Source organism: Diorhabda carinulata, chromosome 3, assembly GCF_026250575.1.
Source record: "Diorhabda carinulata isolate Delta chromosome 3, icDioCari1.1, whole genome shotgun sequence".
NCBI lineage: Eukaryota > Metazoa > Arthropoda > Insecta > Coleoptera > Chrysomelidae > Diorhabda > Diorhabda carinulata.
Window position 1 is genome coordinate 13,531,922 of NC_079462.1, and position 22,048 is coordinate 13,553,969.

Sequence of the window (22,048 nt, forward strand, 5' to 3'; positions counted from 1 at the left end):
TAATTTTATTAATACTGAAAATACACAAACATCACAAAATTCGAGATAAATACATATTAGGAACAATCTTTTGTGTAGAACACTGTAATCGTTCCATTTGATTGAAAATAATTTCAGAAGTAAATTACAAAAATCACTAAATTTGAGAAACATGCAGCCCACAAAACACGTGATTTTTTTATGAAATAATGATTGTACGAGATGTAACCTATAGCAGAAAGTTATTGTAAACAAAAAAAAACTTTTAGGAAAAGTTGTCAGCCAGAAACAAAGATATTCAATCCAATAAGCTATAAATTTTTATAAAACGAGAATTTTGCATTGAAATCCTAGCAAAAAGGAAATTTTGAAATAATTTTAAGCAAACCTCATTAAAACATTCAATAATTAAAGCTCTCTTGCCACTATTTAAGATGATTAAAAATTATAATCAAAGTACTTCCCAATCTGTATAATAGAAATGACTGCTTAAGAAAAATGAATATTGAGGAATAGTTCGTATTTTCAGTAAAATAAGATTAAATCAATTATAATAGAAATGATAGAAGAAAACTACATATACTAGATGAGATTTTATTACCATCTAAACTAATTAACTTTTTTTTAAAGCTGACTGATAAGTCAGTTTCTTGAGCATATTTTAAAAAACCCCATCTATACAATGCACAATGCAGTATATTGACAGCAGTTTTTTATGAGCTATGCATAAAATGGAACTTATCAGTCATCTTCATATCTTTGGAGGAATTTGACAAGGTAAATTAGATCAGGTGGAAATGAAATCACATCTATTTGTAGTTTGAATTGGAGTAAATTTTTGATAGAATTAAGGCATTAGTCTTTTTTCAATCATGTAATAGATGACCAGTAATTGAAGAATATCTGAACAGCACTATATCACCTACCTCCCATTATAGCACCCAGCATATCCTCCTTACACTTGAACAAGTGATGTTTAACATTTTCCAAATAACAATCACAATTTTAGTTACTATATCAGAAAGATCTCATAAATACTCTACTTTTGTAGTCATTTGCTGCAATAAAAATGTTCAGATAATTCAAAGAACAGAGTAGATATTGTTATTTAAGAGTACATTTTATATTAGTTCACAATATCTAGGTCAAAAAGAAATTTTTCAAAAACAAGGAATGTTCTGAACACAGTATTAAGAATTCAAGTATACCGACTGATATTACCTCTCATTTCACGTCCTCCACTTGTCTCAGACCTTGTAGTTTTAGTCAAAATTAATACTACCAATAATTGAAATGGAATCATGATTAGATTGCCAGTAAATTTCTAATTCATTTCAGATAATAGATATAACCAGAATAAAGACCAGTACTCAGCAAATGGTATCCTTTCATCAAAGATTATTGGGATGTATATAAATTTTTAATATTCCTGTGCAAATATCCTTATGAGTGCATTTCTAGGAAGTAGTAGGGCTCATGTTGGCAACTATCGGAGAAGGCCTGCAAGCCTCATTGCCAACCTGAAGAAAATCATTTTTCTTGTATATAAGATATTAAATTCAGAAGTAAAATTAATTACTTCTAAATATAATATTAGCAAATTATACTTAAAATATATTCATATCATTTGCAATGTAAACTCAAAAGTTATTTGTAAAGATTATTTCTATTACATTAGAACATTGCCAAATACTACAAACTAGGAACAATTCCAAGCATAATAAGCTAATACCACGAGTTTAGTACTCATTATTTCAAATTTGTTGTCGACTCATATTCACAAAAATTTAGAAATGTTCACTCATCAAATAAATCTAATGTTTCTCAATACCTTTACAACCATTTCCATTTTTGCAACTTATGAGCACACTAAATAAATTTGAAGTAATTCGTACTTACATGGGGAAAATATACATCAAATGTTACCGTTTAATGCAGCCCTTCTACAACTCCCTGTAGTTAATCGCCCAGCTCATTACTATCTCCAAAATGTGTGGGAATTAACTCTCGCTTACCCAGGTTCAATACTCTGTGAACGAATTTTCAGAGCAGCAGAAGTCAAAGTTTGCAGGAACATCTTGCTTATAAACATGTAAAGGCAAAATAAATTAGTATAGGGAGGTTTAGCCATGAAATCCAAAACTTCAAACTATACTTTTATTATAGACTAATATCACTTTATTTACATCGTTTTCATTAAATAAAAAAGATACAATTTACAAACCAATCAGAAGACTTCTTGGCTCGAAGAGGAGGTTGTCGCCCACAAGGTGACTGTAATAGAAAAACGCTACATAATATCACAGAATCAAAACTAGAAGTCTTGAGAAAATAAAAGCGTACACAAAATAGATATATAAACACATAAACGGTATTATGGTATTATCGTTGAATGTGACTATTAACTACTTTTAATTTTGTTAAAAAATCATCAATATCATTCTCCAATTCTTCACAGGAATGGTGAGTCCATATTTTATCACAGGCGCCATTTTGTTGTAATAAACCCAATTCAGATTTCAAATGCTGCCACCTCAGCTTTCTCTCCAGTTGTTTCTGACGTAATTCGGATTCAGCCTTTGAAAGTGCTTTGTTTAAAACGGCTTCTATGAAGAGATTTTTTCGTTTTTGACATTTAAAATTTAATTTCTTGACTTTTATTAAAGCTATCCAATCAGATAAATCTTTGTTTTTAAACATAAAATCATTCATATGAGTTTGAGCAACCACGCCCATTACGACTAGAAAATCTCTTCAATTTTTATTTGTTTGCAATTTTAATTAAACACACCTGAATAATTTTACAGAAACGATGTGAACAGAGTCTTGAATAAAACTGCTTTGCAGTGGATTCCAATAGCACAAAGAACTAGGAAATCACTAACACAACTGCTTCTCACTGGAGATTCGAAATACTAAAGAACGACGCTAGCTTATGAATACGCTATTTATAACAGAGTCATTGTTACGTCATCCATACAAACTGTATTCCTACGCGGCGCATAAAAAAGTAGTTCCATATATTTTGATCATATTTCTTGGATTTTTGTAAATGGAAAAATTCATTAAAACAACTTTAATTATTTACAAAACAAACCTTAATTAGAATTACATTTTTGTCTAATGAAACTTGAAAAATTTCTCATTCAATAAGATTAAGACAGTTACAGTTGAAAAATACCTAATAGGCTAGTGGTCGTAGTACCTAGTTGTTTGTTCATGATTTGTAACAAATAATATAATATAGATTCTTACAAAGAAAATTTTAATTCTACCTAATCCACAACAACTATAAATCATACAAACAACAACAAATATATACGTTTAAACAGATAAATTTTCCGTTTGTATGGGAAATAAAAAATAATTGGATTTGTCAAATTACTGGACTATACCATTTAAGGAAACTGCGCATTTGGAAATTTCTAGAAAGTGATTTATATCTAGGCAAGGAAAACTCGGAGAAGAAAATATTCTTCTACAAATTATTTAAAGAAGTTGAATATTCAGCATGACAATACTATAATAAGACAGTATATTATGTAGAAATACATTTGATCTATAGTATAGACTCTATACCTACCTCAACACATTTTTTATTAGGACTGAATTTTCTTTGGATGTTTTATTTTTTTTTCATTTTTAAACGATTTAAATGATGTAACAATACAATTTTCGTGAACTTTGTTCATACAATTGACACATGGATATATAAAACCTAATTTCTAATACAAAACCATCATTCCAAATATTATTATAAAATAATTAAAATATTTTCTAAAATTTTCCAAGATGTACCTGTGCTAATACAAGTTCCGGTCTTTTATTGGCATTTTTCAATAAGTACCTATTTGTCAGTGATAGAAATTTTGATTTATTTGAATTCCAGGAATCTCGTCCAAACATGTTTCACCGAAAATACGATTGTAGATTTTTAAACAGTTAATGGAAAAACATTAATACTTAATTATTTTATATTATTTACAGACAAACATTTATGTAAAAGTGTTGATCACACAGTGGAATTATTTAGTAATATGCTTGGTACTGGGAAATCTACGATTTATAGAGTTATTAAAGAAGAGAACTCTGACGAGTTTCAAACTGCAGGTAGAGCTCCAGGAAATCCAAAATTTTAAATAAAAAATCATTTTGAAAAAAGTCTTCGAAGGAAAGTGCAAGAATTTCCGACTATCAAGTTCTTGGCACGGCTCTAGATGATTTGATTGATTACCATCAAATGAGTCGAAGCACACCGTGGGAACTTTCAAAATAGCTTTTCGCTGGAAAAAGCATTCCAGAAATTTTCTTTTAATGGATAGAAGCGAGTTCTATTAATGAGAAGAACTTACTAAAGACTATAAAAGAAATGAGTTACCAAAGAATTATATAGCTAAGGAACCAACTACTGTCACATATGAGACATCGGCAGCATTTTCTGCTATAAGATGCCTCCATCGGGTTGGTTGTGATTGTGAGAATCACGTATTATCTCCAAAATCATCAAAAATTATTTGTCGATGACTTCTTGTGGATCCTATTCAATAATTGACGCAATCTCTATAGCCAATATAGCTATAAGAGCAGTTGCTTCATATTACGTAAATATATTTCCAATTCATCAGACGTCTTAGCAGGAATTGAATCAGCCAATAAAAACGATTACATCGAGTTCGGCACGCGCGAAACCACCAAAACGTTAGGTTTAATTTTGAGTGCTCATACTGATAGTTTATAATAGCAATAACTCCTTTAACAAAGGACCAAACGATCTATTTTGTAAGGAACTTCTCAAATATTTGACCCCTTGGACGTTTTGAGTCCATCTATTATAATTGCTACGATGATTTTTCAAGAGTTTTGGTCCGAGAAACTGTGTTGAGATGAAAGTTTATAAATAATCGAACCATTTACAAAATCGTTGGTTACAATTTCACAACGAATTAAACTATTTAAATGTGTTGACAGTGAATGTTTTCAAGTCCTGTGCTTGGATCTCATTGACATAGAATTTCATGGTTTCGCCGATACATCTTCTATAGCATTCGAAGCATGTATTTATTCTAGAAGCCAAGGCGTAGAATTTGTAGATGGAAATATTACGATCCAATTGATCTGCGAAGAATCAAATGTTGCTCCAGTAAAGGCATGGACATTGACATAAGTCAAGTTTATTGGTAGGATTCGACGGTGGTACATATTAGGATGGCTTAAAAGTGAGCTTAATCTTCTACAAACCTTCTTAGGGAAATGAGTTGCAAGGAATCAAGAATTAAGTCAAACATATAGAGGAAGCCCCATACCTATAACCGAGAACCCGGCAGACTATATATTTGGTGGTATCATGCTTTCAACATTTATTGGAACGGTCTCGAATAGCTGAAACATCCAGAATTTCAGAGCATACTTACTTACATACAAACTTCAATCTTATCCTTTTCTCTCTTCGAAAAATACTCCGATCTATCCAAACTGGACTTAAGATTTACAGAGTTCTAAGAAAGACGTCGACAGGCGTTGCTTTGGTCCTTTGTTGAGTATTGAGATCACAAATGCTTCACTATTCTCAAGCTGATTCATTTCAAGATAAAATAAATATTATTTCTGAAAATCCATCTAAGCTTACGAGTACCATATCAAAACTCTCCCCATTCTCGGACAATATTGGATGATGCCTTATGATAAAAAACATCCTATTCTTCCATCATCCAAACACATATTCACAAAACTTCTTTTTAAACGGGAACACGTTAGACTGTTACATTCAGATTTTTGTCCATTATCAACTCAAATCCATAGAACCACTCATTGGAAACTCACCAAAGAATCGAGTGAGTCAAAACATTGCTCACATAAATCAAGGCTGTTCTCAACTCCCATCCAATCTTTCATTTATCGTCAGACCCTTCTAACCTCACACCATTATGTCCCGGTTACTTTTGAGATATTTCATTTGCATAGTAGAAGAAAAATCTGGTCCCTTTTCCATTTATTTCAAGTTTTAGCATTTTTTAAATTTGTTGATGTTGTTTCTATCCTAGTTATGGTTTCATTTGGTTATTGCTGCTGTGTACATGTTCCTATGACTTGGATACCTATTTTTATTGGCTAGACGATGAGTTACATGTTTTATAACTTGTTAAATTATATTCAGGACTTTTTGAATACTATTTTATTAAGGAAACATATATCATTTACAAGATGAAAGATAAGCGAAGGAGTGCCACTGACGTTTCTACTTGTCTTCCGTTCTGCTGCCACCTAGTGGTCATGTGTAGTTGATATAGGAGGCCATATACTAGCCATCTAATACTATCTTATGTAACACGATGGAACGTGAGAGTCGAACATAAAGTTGACCATCTCCCAGACCAACTCGGCGTGAAATTTAACGCGAGCGCGGGCGTTTGTGTTTATAAATCACACTTAGTTATCTGTTTTATTTATGTTGAACGCGAACGAGGACGTCAGCGCGAGCGTAAAAGTTTAAAAATTGATGTGCTAGCATCTAACATCTACATCAAGTATTACAGCACAATAATTAGTTATTTCTACTCAAAATCAATTGATTAATATCGAGGTAACAATTCTGTGTGTTATAATCACAAAACTATACAAACTGAAATGGAAATGTGAACTAAAATGTTTCAGAAGAAGGCTGTAGAAAACGTGAGTTCAAATATAGTTGGCGTTTAAGATATAATATGTTAAGTATTGTAAAATTGTCAACCTTGTAAAAAGATTTATTTTATTATTATCTGGAAATGAAGATGAAAGTACTCTAACTGCGCGTCATAAAACCAGTTATAATTTAAGTGAAGTATACACTGTATAGACCCAAAAATATTAGAAGAGTAACGTTGTGTTACCATATCAGTATTACTATTAATATTTTTTACTTCAATAAAAAATAGCTAAACTATGTAATGATGTCATTATAATTAAAAAAAGGAATGAAGTGTTGTATACTTTATTCAAGTCAAGAAATTATTTTTTATTGTAGTAACAAATATAAAATTACAATTTAATGGAGTGAACAATATTTTTGGTAGTATTAGTAGTATTTAGCCAATACTATCAAAACTGAATGGTTTTCCAACGCGATAACATGCCTTATGACTTATTGATATTGCGAATGCCAAGCTAATTGGGAATTGATTGCGTTTGATTTCAATTGTAGGAATCAAAGGAATTCGTAGCAGCAATAAATTTTCACATCGAAACTTGCCATTTAAAATGCTGGCTTCGATTTGTAATTTATTAGGTGGCATATTCAATCATTCAAAAGCTCAATTGGATTATCACAGCTTCGTTGGCATCGCAAAATGAATCGACAGATTTGTTTCAATCAAGTTCCCTGGCAACAACGGTTGTATCTTGGAATTATCTATTGACGTTCACAGTTGTTGGTCCTCTTTCTGTCAGATATAACGTATCTGGTCGATGAGAGTATTTTGATAAAGAGTCGAAACGTCAAAATTTAAAAAAAAACCAATTTAAAATCAGAAAAGTCCTAAAATGAAGATTTATAAATTAAAAATAAATTATATTAAAAACAAATCAGATAAGAGCTTTGACTAATCAAAGGAACGCCGACATGGTTGCAGCCCTCAACTGAGTTCCAAGAGTTTGAGTTGATAGAATAGATAGGTAGATAGATAGATAGAAAATAAATTAAAATTAAATTGCATGAAACATAACAGGCCAAATGACATGTTACAATATGCACAGCGTATAAGGATTACTTAGCTCTGAACCTCGTCTTGCTAGAATCTGACTTCTAAAGTTAGTATAATATACCGAGAAGTTGGAACAATGGTCACAAATAACATATAAAGATAGGCTTACTAGCGGAGCTCTCTTTCCAGAGAAGGAAAGCTTTATGATGGCTATCCAGGATCAAATTATTAACACTCACAATAAAAAAATGTAAGCAAACATCAGAAACCATTCAGCATATAACATCTGCTTGTAGTATGTTAGCTTATAATGACTATCTGCACCAGTATAATCAAGTGTGTAACATAATTCACCAGTAACTAATCAATAGGTTCGTCTGCTTGCTCGAAAATTACAATTTTAGACTCTACTACAATAGGTCTATTATCGCCAATTCGCAGGTGACGAATAACAAACCAGACAATGTGATAGAGTCCTTCTCGTCGACTCATAACATTCTCAACAAACATTAGGAGAAACTGTTCAAATACGCGGATCTCACAATTGAGATTAAACAGCAACCGGCGTCGTGCCTAAGACCCTGCATCGCCAAACTGGGATTACAAAAAAACGCCTTCGCCGACGTCCAGAAGACTGTAATTTTGAATACTTGCCACACAGTGCGTAAGTTTATTATGTGAACTGAGCCTAATCCTTTTGATACTTTATATCAAGGATAGGTAAATAATACCGGTTCTAAGTTGAGTAGTGCATAAGTCTTTCGCATAATAATAATATAGTATTGGACACCGAAAAACTGGTCAGTGATCACGAAAGGCACTACACGGTAGACATCATCACGACCTCAACCAGTCGCTTGTTATCAAAGAAGCTTTAATCCCCGTTTAGGTGAGCGGGATATCTTCGTAGAATACCCCCAACGTGTCTCTTGCGTGTCTTAAAAGGCGACTAAACTGAAATTTCACTCTTCGATCCTTACTTTGCTTCACTGGTCTCTTCCACCAGCCTTATTCCCTCTATTTGGCCTCGCAGCGTGACTCCGAGCAGGGCTACTGTGATAATCAACACAATGGAGGAACACTCCACCTGTTCTTGCCGTTTCTACGGCAACGCAAGTCAATTGTAGCACTTAACGAAACAACGTATTACTGACCGAAAAATGAGTATTGTGAAGAAGAATATGCTTCCTGGAGCAGGAGAGGTCCTTCTAGATCTTCATAGAATAGATGATTATCTCGCAGCTCAAGATGCAAACGATACACACAGTGAAACCGACACTGGCGAACCTGAAGATAAAATCACCAACAATCAGAATATACCCGATTTAGACGATACCCATTAGCGGAGCTAGACGGCACAAACCGTATACATCGTCAAAAATTACCTAATCTTATGACCAACCAAAAATTCTAATATCATCATTATTGCAGGAGTCGATTCCTCTTAGGCGAAAATTCCTTATTTTTTATTCAAGAAAATATTCCATTTGATCATTTTAAATTAAAATATTAGACTCGCATTCTAATTCATGTGTTTCTTAAGGAGAACGATATTTTGAGCCTGATCTACAGTTACCAATAAAATGAAGTATGTACGCTACGGTACGTGTTAATCTCGATGGGTTAGAAAAAGGTTTTTCATCAATTTTAAGATAATCTTATCCAGTCCATCACAACTCTAGAGATTGCTGTCATGACACGTCCATACCACAGAAACTATAATTGGCCGGGTTCTGATCAGTTTGGCATGTGTCTCCAAGTCACTCACTACTATTCTCAACGATTTCGGCAACACTATTGTGTACAAACGATTGCAACCCTCTTGGATGCCTCATCAACCAGGATAATGGTTGAATTTGTAAAAAAAAGCTTTCGTGTCGTCAGTACTCCTTAAGAAGGTAGAGGAGTCTGAAGGAGTATTCTTGCAAAGTTGGCACAAACACTCTGAAATGATTGACGTTTATATTGTGCTATATGAACTATTAAAGTATATATGTTGTTTCCTACAAATGTTGTGACCACTCTTTTAGCACTGGTTAACATAGTGGCCTCTTTTAAAGCAATTGAAACATACTTTGAGCTCCGAAATCAACTTCAGACGTTCAATAGTTAATCTTGAACGGTGAACATTCAACAAATCGATGGTCATCATTACACTTTGACGGCTCTTGATTTTATTAATGTGTGATTTGTTATTTTTATTGGCAGTACGTCAAGCAGATTCATAAGTTTCAAGTTATCTAACGTGATAATTTTTGTTGTATCCAAATGACTTTTAAGCTAATTTACTAGCGATTAGGTACGAGGGCTCCTACTTAAGTTTTGAGATAAATAAATAGAACAAAGTATTATTAGATATCGCTTTATTGTTTTTCAAAATATTATTTTTGAAATCCATATGTTCATGCAATATTGAATGTATGTTAGTGGAACTAATGTCCAAGTATGCCTCAATGTCACGGTATATCACATGAGGAAAATTATTTCTTGATTAATGACTTTTTTGACATATGGAATACGTTTTGGAAGCATGTGTGGATTATGCTCTAACAATAAATATTTTCTACATATAGAGATTACCTACTTTTATATTGAAATAACTAGAAATGTTAAGACAAGAATTGAAATAAATTGGTGTGTTTACAAATTTTAGACAGAAAACTCAAATATGTTGATATTATCTATCTTGGGGTTTACCTCCTGGGCGGTAGAAATTGTGCTAACATTCATTTTCGAATAAACTATAGTGATATATCTATTATGAAATGAAGAAACTATTAAAAGATCTTCTGCCTCTTGCAATAGACACCGTTTTCATTCGATTATTTTAAATGATTACATTAGTAATTTATTAAATAGAAGCAATTAGTACTTACATTTTTTTAAGTAGAAGCATGATTGATAACCATTTTCTGAAAAAGACAATATTTCATATTAATATTATTTTGATTTTTTAAAACATTTCCAAATTTTACGCATTTTAGTATATATGCTTTTTAATATATATTTTTGATTTTTGGCCAATTAAATTAATTTCCAATTTCGAATTTTTTAATATTTCGTCTGAACGACCTTAATCGAAATGATTACCTCCAGATATAAGATGGTTTAGAATTATGTATAGAAATAAGGGTATAACAGTCATCCTTTATATTGAAATGGGATGAACGGGGTGACGAGAAGAAATTTGGTAAAGTCTTACAATAACCTTTAAAATGATTTTCGTATTAAATCCGATCAGCAGATATTTGAAAAAAAAAAAGTTTTCAATTTACCCATTCAAAGGCACATATCTCACTTATACAGTTTTAGAAAAAAGTGTGAAACTTATTTATTTATTATTCATACTGTGTTTTATAAACAATCGATTTTAGATGCCCCCATATTAACAAATCTAAAGGTTCAAGATCAAGAAATCAAGGTGGCCATTCTATTAATCCTCTTCGACTAATCCTGCTGGAGATTCTATGTATTAACCATTGTCTAACAGGAAAAAAGTAATGTGGTCATGCTCCATTTTATTGTAAGTGAATAAAATCCAGCACAATTACGCTGATTCATTCTAATTATTTTTAGGGGCAAAATTAATTAGAGTTTAATACTGAACTTACATTTACACTACTGTTACAACATCAATACAGAATTTCTTTCTGATGATTCTCCAGTTGTACCTTTAATAGTGGAACATTTACTGAACTTTTGGGAATACTTTTAATTTATGATCGAGTATGAATAAAATAACTGTTAATGATCCATTTTCCTCTAGACCAGATATATAATACATTATGTCTTTTGCATAACTAACGCTATTTCACGAGTTTATATTTAAAAAGTGGTTATTACCCGGTACCAATGGACGTGAAATCGAGAGAAAAAACTGTTTTATTACTCCAGGTGGAGCTTATCAATTTAAAGAAGTCCCATTTGGATTATGCAATGCACCTGCCTTATTTCAAAGACTCATGACTTTAGTATAGTAGTAATTTAAAATACTCTACAGCACTCTCATACTTGGACGATACTATAATCGATTTGAAGAGCGTGTAGATGAGAGGTTACGAAGCCTTAGACAAGTTGTAAATACCCTAAAGGAAGACAATTTATCCTTATAGGGATTAAAGGATTAAAGAAATGTCATCATTTTTTCGAGACACAGCTTGAATACTTAGAATTTGAAATGAGCCACAATGGTATTGCACCTGGCAAGGCAAAATCAATCAGCATTGTGAATTTTTCAATACCACCATATTTATAGGGTATTAAAAGTTTTATTGGAATGACGAGTTATTACAGGAGGTCTATAAAAGGATTTGCTATTTTAGCCAAGCCATTGACAAATTTTTTACGAAAGGATAATTCATATTTTTGGGGCAATTGCAGGAAGAAGTTTTAGCCTTATCAAAACATGAAGTTGCTACAAAAAAAATTGGATCTTAATCCTAAAATATGTCGTTGGTTTATAAGACTTTCGGAATTTTAATACGATACATAGTACCATTCGGTAGTAAGTAAACAATGTAGCAGGTTCCTTAAGCATGTATTCAGAAAAGGAAGACAAAGCAACTGATCTTGTAGGATTACCAGTAATGCATGTTACCAACGATTGGATTGCAACCATGCAGAGGACGTGTCCGGAAATTGAAGCGATTCGCGTTAAACTCAAAATAAAATAAAGCACAAATACGGACATACGCGACTCTATCCACCAGATGAATTACGATACGATATTGTAAGCGAAGCACACCATGACATAAAGCATTTAAGGACCGACACACACAAAAAAAATTGAAATGCGAAATTTCACAAATAAATAAATTAATCGATATATAAGCAATACATAAAATACCAAAGTCACCAAATCCACTGGAGAAAGGCAACACTTGTTTTCATACTGTCTTCATAAATGCCGTTGTTTTATAAGGAATTCATCTCTGATTATGGAAAAACCATTTCGAATCATCACAGACAGAGGTTCAGACTTTAAACTTTCGAGTTCGATCATTTTTGTAAAGAACATTTTATCTTTCATGTAAAAATCACAGGAGATATGCCACGGAGTAACCGTCAAATAAAACGTCTCAACAAAACCATCTTAACTTGTATATCAACCACTCTTAGTTGTGAATTAGACAAAGTTTCTGACTGGGACGTTTATTTTTTATGTTCAATGGAGCCTATATACCCGATATCGGGTTATTAAGTGTACGCCGTTTGAACTTGTTTCTAAACACCGAAATGTAGGTTTAAATGATAATCCACTTAAGAAGTGATAAAATCCTTACTGTAGAACTTTAATTCCTGTTTTGGGAGACATTCCTACTTGGCGTGCTAAGCTGCGATGTGATTTAGAGGATTCTGAAGTAAAGGTATCTAAAACTTTCATTAACTTGGACTTTGTGTAATCCCACATTTTATTTTTTGTATATAATCTTTAGAATAACTTTGTCTGTTAAGTTGGAATTTCTGGAACCGTTGGCGATATTCATTCTGAATATACTGTTTACACCACCACTACACTAATACTCACAATTACACTTTCTGACTGAAGTCTAAAAACGATAACTTGGTTATCGAAGCACGCGTCAGACAGTGGTGTAAACAGTCAAAGTTTGTCTGTATTGTTTTTATTATTTGTAAAGATGTTTCACATTAAATATTTTGTTAGTACTATTCTTAGGAAAGTCTTTCTTTAATAATAGATATTTTAACGAAAATGTATTTGTACTTATCTTTCTTTCTATTTGAAAGTAATTTAAGTAGAAACTTATTGAATTATTTCTTTCTAAATCATTTTGATACCATTCCGAATCTTGTAAAACTAATCTGACACCCCATATAATTTTCGTCTTAGAATCCAAGGTCTAGTCTACCAACGTAATTATCGTGAAATTTATATGTATTTTGTAAGCTTGCATTAGTCTTCTGAACGCCATTTTGACTAATATCATTGCATCAATTATGCTCAAAACAATCAAAATTTTTCATTCCATATGACTATTGAAATTTGAAAGCAATCTAATGCTTCCTACGACGTATAGTTTTTTAGAGATCCGACATAACAGTGTATTTTCGACCACTATTGAGCATAGCTAGGTAAAAACTCGGATTAACTTCTTCACGCATCGCCAAACAACTCCCTCTTCTATTCGTCCAGGCAAGGATGCTGGTTTTGCTGAGTTTTTATTAAAATTTCGCTTATTCCGGAAAACATAAGAACTACAAGGTTGTGTTTAAATTGAAGCTAAATAGCTTTTCTACGACTTCATTTGTCATATGAGGAGTTTTTCAGTCAATATTTCGTACTGAAGTCGGCTAATAAGAGTTGTATATATGTATGTATATATAAAAGATTTGTTTGTGCACTAAAATGGTAACATAAAAAATTGGAAAAAGTTTGAATATTTACTGGTTTTTCGAGTACCACACATGATATGAGTCTTTGGAAGCTACAATGGCCTTACACTATCATTAATAACAAATCAAAAAAACATGTCTTGTGGCCAAAAATTCCTACACTAATTTGTAACCATCTTAAACTTTAATCTGCTTTTATAATTGAAAATACTGCAAATTTTCAAAATATTCACTTCATAATAGGAAAGTAAATAAATTACCTTAACTGGATTTAATACATCAATTGTCTGCAATCCTAGACTTCTCAAAAGGACTAGAGGGGTCAAATCCGATCTGTAAATTCTATAGAGTCCTTCTATACCCGCCATCATGCTCATATTGTGTCGTTGTCTTTTTGTTTCATATACTTTCAGGTAGTTTACATTACCTGGAAGAAAATAATAAATTTAACACTTAGAAAGTACAAATGTCACTGGTCTAAAAGCAAAGGGTTCACTCTTTGTAGTATTAAAATTTCAGCGCATTAAATTGTTTGAGCAAAAGACATGAGAAAATGGATTTTTTATTTAATTTTGTTGATTTTATTGTATTCGCAGGTGAATAATACAAATTTAATGTGGTGTATCCGTTTAAAAATTATTAGTTACACTTAGTAAGAAGACCAATTTTCTTATTTTAGCACACGTTGAACGCATTTTCGCCAGGTTCTCTCACCTGCGCATCTCCTTTTTTTTATAATTTCATCTTACAGAATCGATTTAACCTTATAAAAGTTAACAAAAATGACAAGAAAGGATTCAGATGACCACAAGATTATTGATTTAGAAGAAATTATTGAAATTGAATAATATTGAATGTAATGCTAGGACTAGAATTTTGAATGGATGCCAAGGTAAAAACTGTAACTAAAAGTAATATGGATTAGTAATCGAATGTGGAGGAGATGATGTGCAAACAATACAATGTAGATGTAATTTAGAAATAAGTCTAGCATAGATTAGATCAGTAGGTTGAAAATATATCTACTGTACACAAAACTGTACAATACAATATTGAATAACTACTCTCTTTTTTTGTGAATATTATGATGACCATCACAATAACAATTTTTAGAGCGGTATTGGAAACAATTGTAATTACATTGGTGTTGACTTTTAGTTCAAAACTCAAATCTAAGGCAGACAAACCCCTCATAGGAGCTGAGCCCTTCTGATACCTTTCTGTGGTATCAACCACAGAATAATATAGAAAGCATTGGAAAAGTTAGATAGGGATAAAACCAGTTACTGGGACAACCTACAGGGGCTGAGACAGGCAAAGACTTTTTTGGTAAACTAGAGAAAATCTGATGAATATATCAACCTAAGTAAGAACAGACTATGAATACTAACAGGAGTCCTGTCGCCTCAATAGACACCTGAATACGCTGTAATTAGCAGTTATTTCAGCATGCAGATTATGTTACGCAGAGGAAAAAACCTCTATCCAGAACACTACACCTGAGAACATATGAAATAGAGTACGAAGATCTCTGACAGCTACAGCCATCTCACATTTTGAACTTTCTAAGAGGAGTGAGATTAATAATCAGCTGTAAATACCACGTTCCCAAGTATCTCAGCAAGAAAGAAGCAATAGATCCTTTGAGTCGCGGTGTACATGGTACCCCAATATACACATAGGCACAAACATACAATAGGTGATTAAGAGAAAATAAATTATTCAATACATTAATTCTCATTACAAATTATAACATTATAACTCTTGAAGACAAATACTGTAATACCCGTCAACAAAAGTTGTTAAAAACTCTTATATGCAATTGCATATACCAAATTACCCAATCAAAATATTTTGGTCTAAAAAACAAACCTAAACAGCTTCCGGAATAAGCAGCTTCGCCTAGTACATTATCTAAGCAAGTTATATCTCCAAATCCTAAATTGACTCCTTGTCCTGCAAGTGGATGTACTCTATGTGCAGCATCTCTGAAAATAAGAGCAATATATTCATCATGAAAAATAGTTAAAAATGGAGAAAATTGCACAGTAAAGCTTAAATATTATTTGTAACATCTTTCAGGTTGCTTTAGTATTCGGAATCGCAGTAGCTCTGCGGAGGGAGGAATTATTTAAGATGAAGTGTAACGATATTAATAATACCGGAAATGTTCTAATTATCACAATTCACTAATGGAGAAGTTTCATGATGTTGTTAATATTATATTTAACGTGACGGTATTAAAATATAGATCAAAAGTAATTAATCACTGAAAAAATTTTTGAAATCCATCTATAAATGACTTAGAAATAAATTATTGAAGTTTACGTATTTTAGTACGGATCGTCTGTGGTTTCTGATTCGCCTGTGACGTCATTTGACCTATTCAATATCACCGCACCACGAATCATTCAAGTATTAGTTTCCGAGTTGCCGATATATTTCTAAAAGATATCGGTAACTTCTCACTAATTTCTTCGATAGGTGGAAAATATATTAACTGTTTCATTCGGTCAGCTATTAAGGAAACAGTTTTATTGAATATTTTACTTACTGAGCTTTTAGAAATATCAAAATCTATAGCCAGACGTACATAGGAATCGTTTAAACGAATTTTCTTCAATGATATTAAAATATCTCTTAATGGACTAGCAACACTTTCAGATAGTAGTTTCGTGAGAAAAAAAAATCTCTTGTGGCAACCCTATATAAAAAATAACGTTTTTAGTTATTTTGTTTATGGTATCATTGCAATATTGAGGCTTGATTGTGTTTGAGAAGGAACTAGCTGAACTTGTACTGTTCAGTGAAAATATTGATGCTTTTGATTGGGAACTGCTTTGAGAAGATATCGATATTGTCGATGGAGAGTGTTGAGGAGATTCATAAACAATTTGGGAGTATTTATTTCCTGTATTTTTCGCAATGTTCCTCCTTACAATTGTTTGCACTGCTAGATTTTTCTGTGACGTTTTCATATTTACTTGAACTCATTTGTTTCTCTTTTTATTGGTATTGGTTATCTGATTCTGTAAAAATAATGCTCTCTGGTAGCGGATCCTCTATTTCATCTAACTCCATTTCATCACACACAATCATTTCAAAAGATTGAAACGAAGATGATTGACTTGAAGTCGACGGTACTTCTTTTGTTAATAGATAGATAAAATTCAATTCGACGTCTTTTTTCATACGCTACTCGTTCTTTTTGAGGTTTCACCGCCTTTTGACAATCAAATTTATGAGGACATATGTTGGCTTTTAACTTCAATGTTCCCCCAACCAGTCGATGTTTAACTAAATTTTCTGTGTCATTTTCAACCTGTAAATAAATTCGATATTCACAGTACTTACATACATATGAAGTAAATAACAAATATATTTACATAAAATTTATAGTTATTTTTACTGAATAAGTTATTCCGGACCTACTTACGATTCAATAGCTATATCGATCAGAAATAGGCACCTATTATTAATAGTTACTTACATCAAAATGATCTTCACACACATATTTAGTGCTTTTAGGGCCAATTAAATCATGCTTCATTACTTTGCACCACTTTTTCCTTGTTATATTATTTGGTACACAAAAAAAAATTTATTGGGATTTTTAACTGTTGTGCTTTGACACATAGGAACAATACAATATTTGTAGGCATTTTTTTTAACTTCTGCCATCGGGTAATAAACAAAATGCGAATCGAACGGCGCAAGCAACTACACAACAATACATTCGTACGTACTCAGCGAATACGTGCTGCGTCGTTTAGGTCAAATGACGTCACACGATGGAGCTCCGCGTGTAATAAAATTATTCTTGCAAGCGCAACTTCAAAGTCCCATACAGCGTAACTTTTTAATTTCTTGAGATATTTTATTAATTCTTTCACGCGTTTGTTTTATTTTACTTAAATTTTTATAATTTATCTATATAAAAAAATGAAAACTTCTTCTTTATACGAAAAGTCATGTCCAACGTCGATTTACTGTTATTGGTGAAATATCTGACAATACATTGAACTTTATAAGCATTTATAAAAAATATAAAAACCAACGACCCACAAATGTCAAAACAGATAGTTTCTTTTTGCAGTATAGAAATGAAAAATGCAAAATCCAAGTTGTAGGTATCAATACCTTTCCAAAAATTTCCTCGCTTATAGCAACATATTTGAATTTACCTAATCCAAAAAACTATACGGTGGCGTACATTTCGACGCTATTCAGCGTCTCTATTAGTGGATGCCGGTGGTGATATAATTCAACTAAACAAGCATAGTGGGTGGAAATCCAACCCAATTGCGTAGGGTTATTTAGACGACCCAATAAAAAACAAAATGGATTTCGCATATTTTAACGGGAACAACTAATTTTACTTTAAGCAACATTGTAAATGTTGACGATCCTACCAACAATCAAATAAGTACTAATACAACTATAGACGATGTTATCTTTGAACTCGTTAAATGTTGCCAATTCAAATACCAGTAGTAATGTAAATTCTTCACGTCAAATTAATAATGCTCATAGTTGTACTTTTAATATTACTATTACAAAATAAGAACTAACTTTTTTTCACTCGTAGAACAACAGTATTAAACCTAGCGACGTAGTCGAGAATCATTGAAAACAAGTTTAAAGTGTACTATTTCGCTACAAAACGAATATAATTTTTAACTAGAAAAAAAAAAGGAAAACAAATGCGAATTTGACAATTTACTCGAAGAAATGACAAAAGACAAGATAGTACTTGGAATGTGACCGAATCAAGTAAGACATGAATTTTTATCAGAAGATAAATTAGACTTGACCAAAGCTTCAACAATCTGTGAAACTAGTGAAGAAGCTTCCAAACAACTAGACGAATTCGAAGGTAGAAATAAAGTAGATAAAGCAGTGAGAAGGAAAGGAGTCCAAAATAAACAAAATTAATATTTTGACCACAAGAAATGTTGCGCAAAACATACATGCAGAATATTTCCCGCATTTAATAAACCCTGTAAGGAGTGCAATAGAAATGGATACTATACCAATATGTGCGAAACCGAGAAGAAACATCTCAAACAGAAATATAGAGTGAATACATTAGAAGAAAACTCAAATAGATCTGAAGATGCAGTATACATACCAGCTATGAGTACCCGAGAAAAGAAAGACCAGACTGGACAGACTACAAGTTGGTAATGTGAAATTCATTGCCAAACTAGATACATGAGCATAATGCGACGTGTTATCAAGACACTTAATGAACAAAACGAAAGCAAATCTGAAACCAAGGTGAACAAAACATTTAATTAGTTATACGGAAGATAAAATGGCAGTTCTAGGTGAAGCAAAGCTAGTTTGTAAAATAAAAATTGAAGAAAATAACATTATATTCATATATTGATCCTAGGTCTTGATACCTGTGAAAACTTAGAACTTATTGTAAGGGTAAAAACACTGACAATTAATAAGGAAATGGATTTTGAAGCATTTGAATTTGAGCAGTAAATTATTTGGGCAAATGTGTTACAAATTTGAGAACAGAAGGCTATATGAAAATATTACTTATAAATTTTACTGCTTAATCTAAGGTTCACTCAACAATAGTATTATATATAGTATTAACATTTAATTTGAAAATACAATCCAAGCTAGTTAAGCATTTTTTAACCAAAACTTGACCCTATAAAAAGAAAATTCACCTTTTTGCTATTAATTTGATATGTTACTGATATAAGAAAATTCAAAACGTTTTAATAACCAGAATAATTACCCATACATACCCAACTAAAGCTACACCTTTAGCAACATAACTAGCAGCATGACCAAATCCCAGTGGAAACATATTTCTACTTCCTTCTTCTACACATACAATTTTGGGAGGATATCTTCTATTAAGTCCAGGGGAACAATTTGAAACTCTTAGAAATCCATCAAAGGTCTTTAACACTTGATCCACGTAACTATTGTGCTTAAACACTTTCCACTAAAAAAAAAAAATAATGTTAATCTACTTTTTGAATATGTTGTTCGATATTATTATAATTCGAGTGGATATATGGGGCATAACTGCATAATTTTGTCGCACAATAAATTGACCTTTGATTTCACTTGAAACAATAGAAGGAGAAAAAATTCAATTGCAGCATAGTTGCTTTCTGAGACAAAATAAATACAAATTATGTATAACTTGCTAAGCATGGTATCGGAAACAGCAGGATCCAATAATATAAATAATGTGTTTCCACTTGAATTTTCCTTCTTATATAATTTCCTGTGAAGTCGGAACTCACTCATATTATTTTTTTATGTCAAGAAATTTGAAAATTTGAAATTGGATCTAATATAACTTACTCAAATTTTAATAATAGCAATCAACCCATTAACAAATTATTTTTCCGTCAAAATTAAGGTATAATTTTGTTTTTTTAATCTGACTTAAGATAATTCCAATAAAAATGTTATCAGGATAATAATGATTTTGGTTTTGTTATGAAATGTTGATTAAATTTTCACTGAATTTTATTCCTTATAACTTAACTATATTTTAACTATATATTGTGATGCGATTTATTCTTATTTATAACACTATAATTTAACTAGATCTCGTTAACTATTGTAGCGTTATTTTTTTGGTATTTATGTCTCAAAAGTGTTGGAAAACTTGGCAAATATATTAAACTGTAAGCTGACCGTGTCATTGCTTGAATTGTTGGCGTCATGCAGACGAACATTGTCATGCATGGAGGGAAAGTTTCCTTTTTTGTTGATCATTCATTAAATTTGATTTTTGGTGGTCTTCCTGTTCAAATGATCTCTAGCAAATTGTAATCGTACTCTGATGTACTAGAGTTGAAAGAGGTCAAGTTACAGGTACTTTTTGCTTATTTTTTATTAATAGTACCACACAAAATCTTGATGAAGGGAACAACCATTTGTCTTAATGCTCGGAGTCACAAAAATTAGAGTGATTTGCATCATTTACACGCCTACAACATTAACGTGGTTTCTGATTTCTTCCTATTTTTTGTAAACTTTTTAATGATCTCGAAAGCTACAGAACTACCTTCGGGGGTAAGATTATGATTTTGGCGAACCTTATAATTAATTTCGGAGTTACTAGGTCAAGTAATTCAACAAAATCATTTCTCATATTTAAAGTAGCCAGTAAAAAGACATCTAATTAGTCCCCTAAAAGTAAATAACACATTGTTACTTGGGAGTGTATGTTTTTGAATTATTTTGAGGAAATACAATTTGAAAACTGAAGAAATTAGATGCTTTGTGGGTTTAAATGAATTGTACTGGTAGTAAACAAAAAGTGTTATAAAAATTCAGATTTAATACTAACAATGGCTTCATTCACCGCATCCACAAATTGTTCATTGGTAAGTTGTAATAGCTTTTTTGCATCTGCAGGTGTTGTGGACCAAACCAAGGAACTTTGGGAATTGTTGAGCTGGAATTACAATAAAAATAATTCAAATTATAAAGTTATAGTATAAAGTATTCATAATTTTTTATTTCAAAATCTGAAAGATATGCATTGATTACACAAAGTTTATTTAAGTCAGTTTTTTTCTTAATATAATGATATTTTTGAGTAATATTTGTTGTTTCTAAGTATGTGTCTTTTGTAGTTACTTTTATTTGTCAAAACTTAGGTATATCTTTTAGATTTTTATAAACAAAAGCTATGAAAGAAATTCAAAGCCATCAATAACCAACTAACTTTACCTAACGTATAAAATTCTACTTCACTCACAAAGGCCTAATCTATTCTAACCTATCAAAATTAAAAGTCATTCATAATCTAATCAATAAATATTCTTTATTCATAACGACCTAATCTAAGCTATAAAAAATCAATGTCATTCATAATCTAACCAATAATTTGAATATCAACCAGAATAAATAAATTTTATATTTATGTCACGAGTCAATTTGAATTTTGATTTTTGAAGTTTATGAATTTAATAATTTTGTTGAAAGAGAATAAATGTCAACATGCCACAATCCTCTATTAATAATGTAAATAATTTTCAATA

At 31.7% G+C, this 22,048-nt stretch overlaps 1 protein-coding gene across 22 annotated transcripts in view; it reads right to left on the minus strand.

Moving 5' to 3' along the window:
• Nucleotides 1–22,048, minus strand: part of LOC130891031 (ubiquinone biosynthesis monooxygenase COQ6, mitochondrial) — a 73,975-nt gene that overhangs the window by 18,943 nt on the left and 32,984 nt on the right. For 20 of the 22 annotated variants that reach the window (XR_009058842.1, XR_009058841.1, XR_009058840.1 and 17 more), the window contains exons 1-4: nt 2,771–2,921; nt 1,906–2,253; nt 1,201–1,499; nt 906–1,037 (exon numbers count right to left, since the gene is read on the minus strand). Coding sequence is in view for 1 of the 22 variants with exons in the window: in XM_057795517.1 (XP_057651500.1) it covers nt 10,541–10,570; nt 14,273–14,439; nt 15,885–16,000; nt 19,784–19,986; nt 21,352–21,459 (624 nt within the window). In the remaining 21 variants the exon portion in view is untranslated. Of the gene's footprint in view, nt 1–905; nt 1,038–1,200; nt 2,254–2,770; nt 2,922–10,534; nt 10,571–14,272; nt 14,440–15,884; nt 16,001–19,783; nt 19,987–21,351; nt 21,460–22,048 lie in introns of those variants that run through there. The other 2 variants (XM_057795517.1, XR_009058830.1) reach the window with 2 other exon arrangements.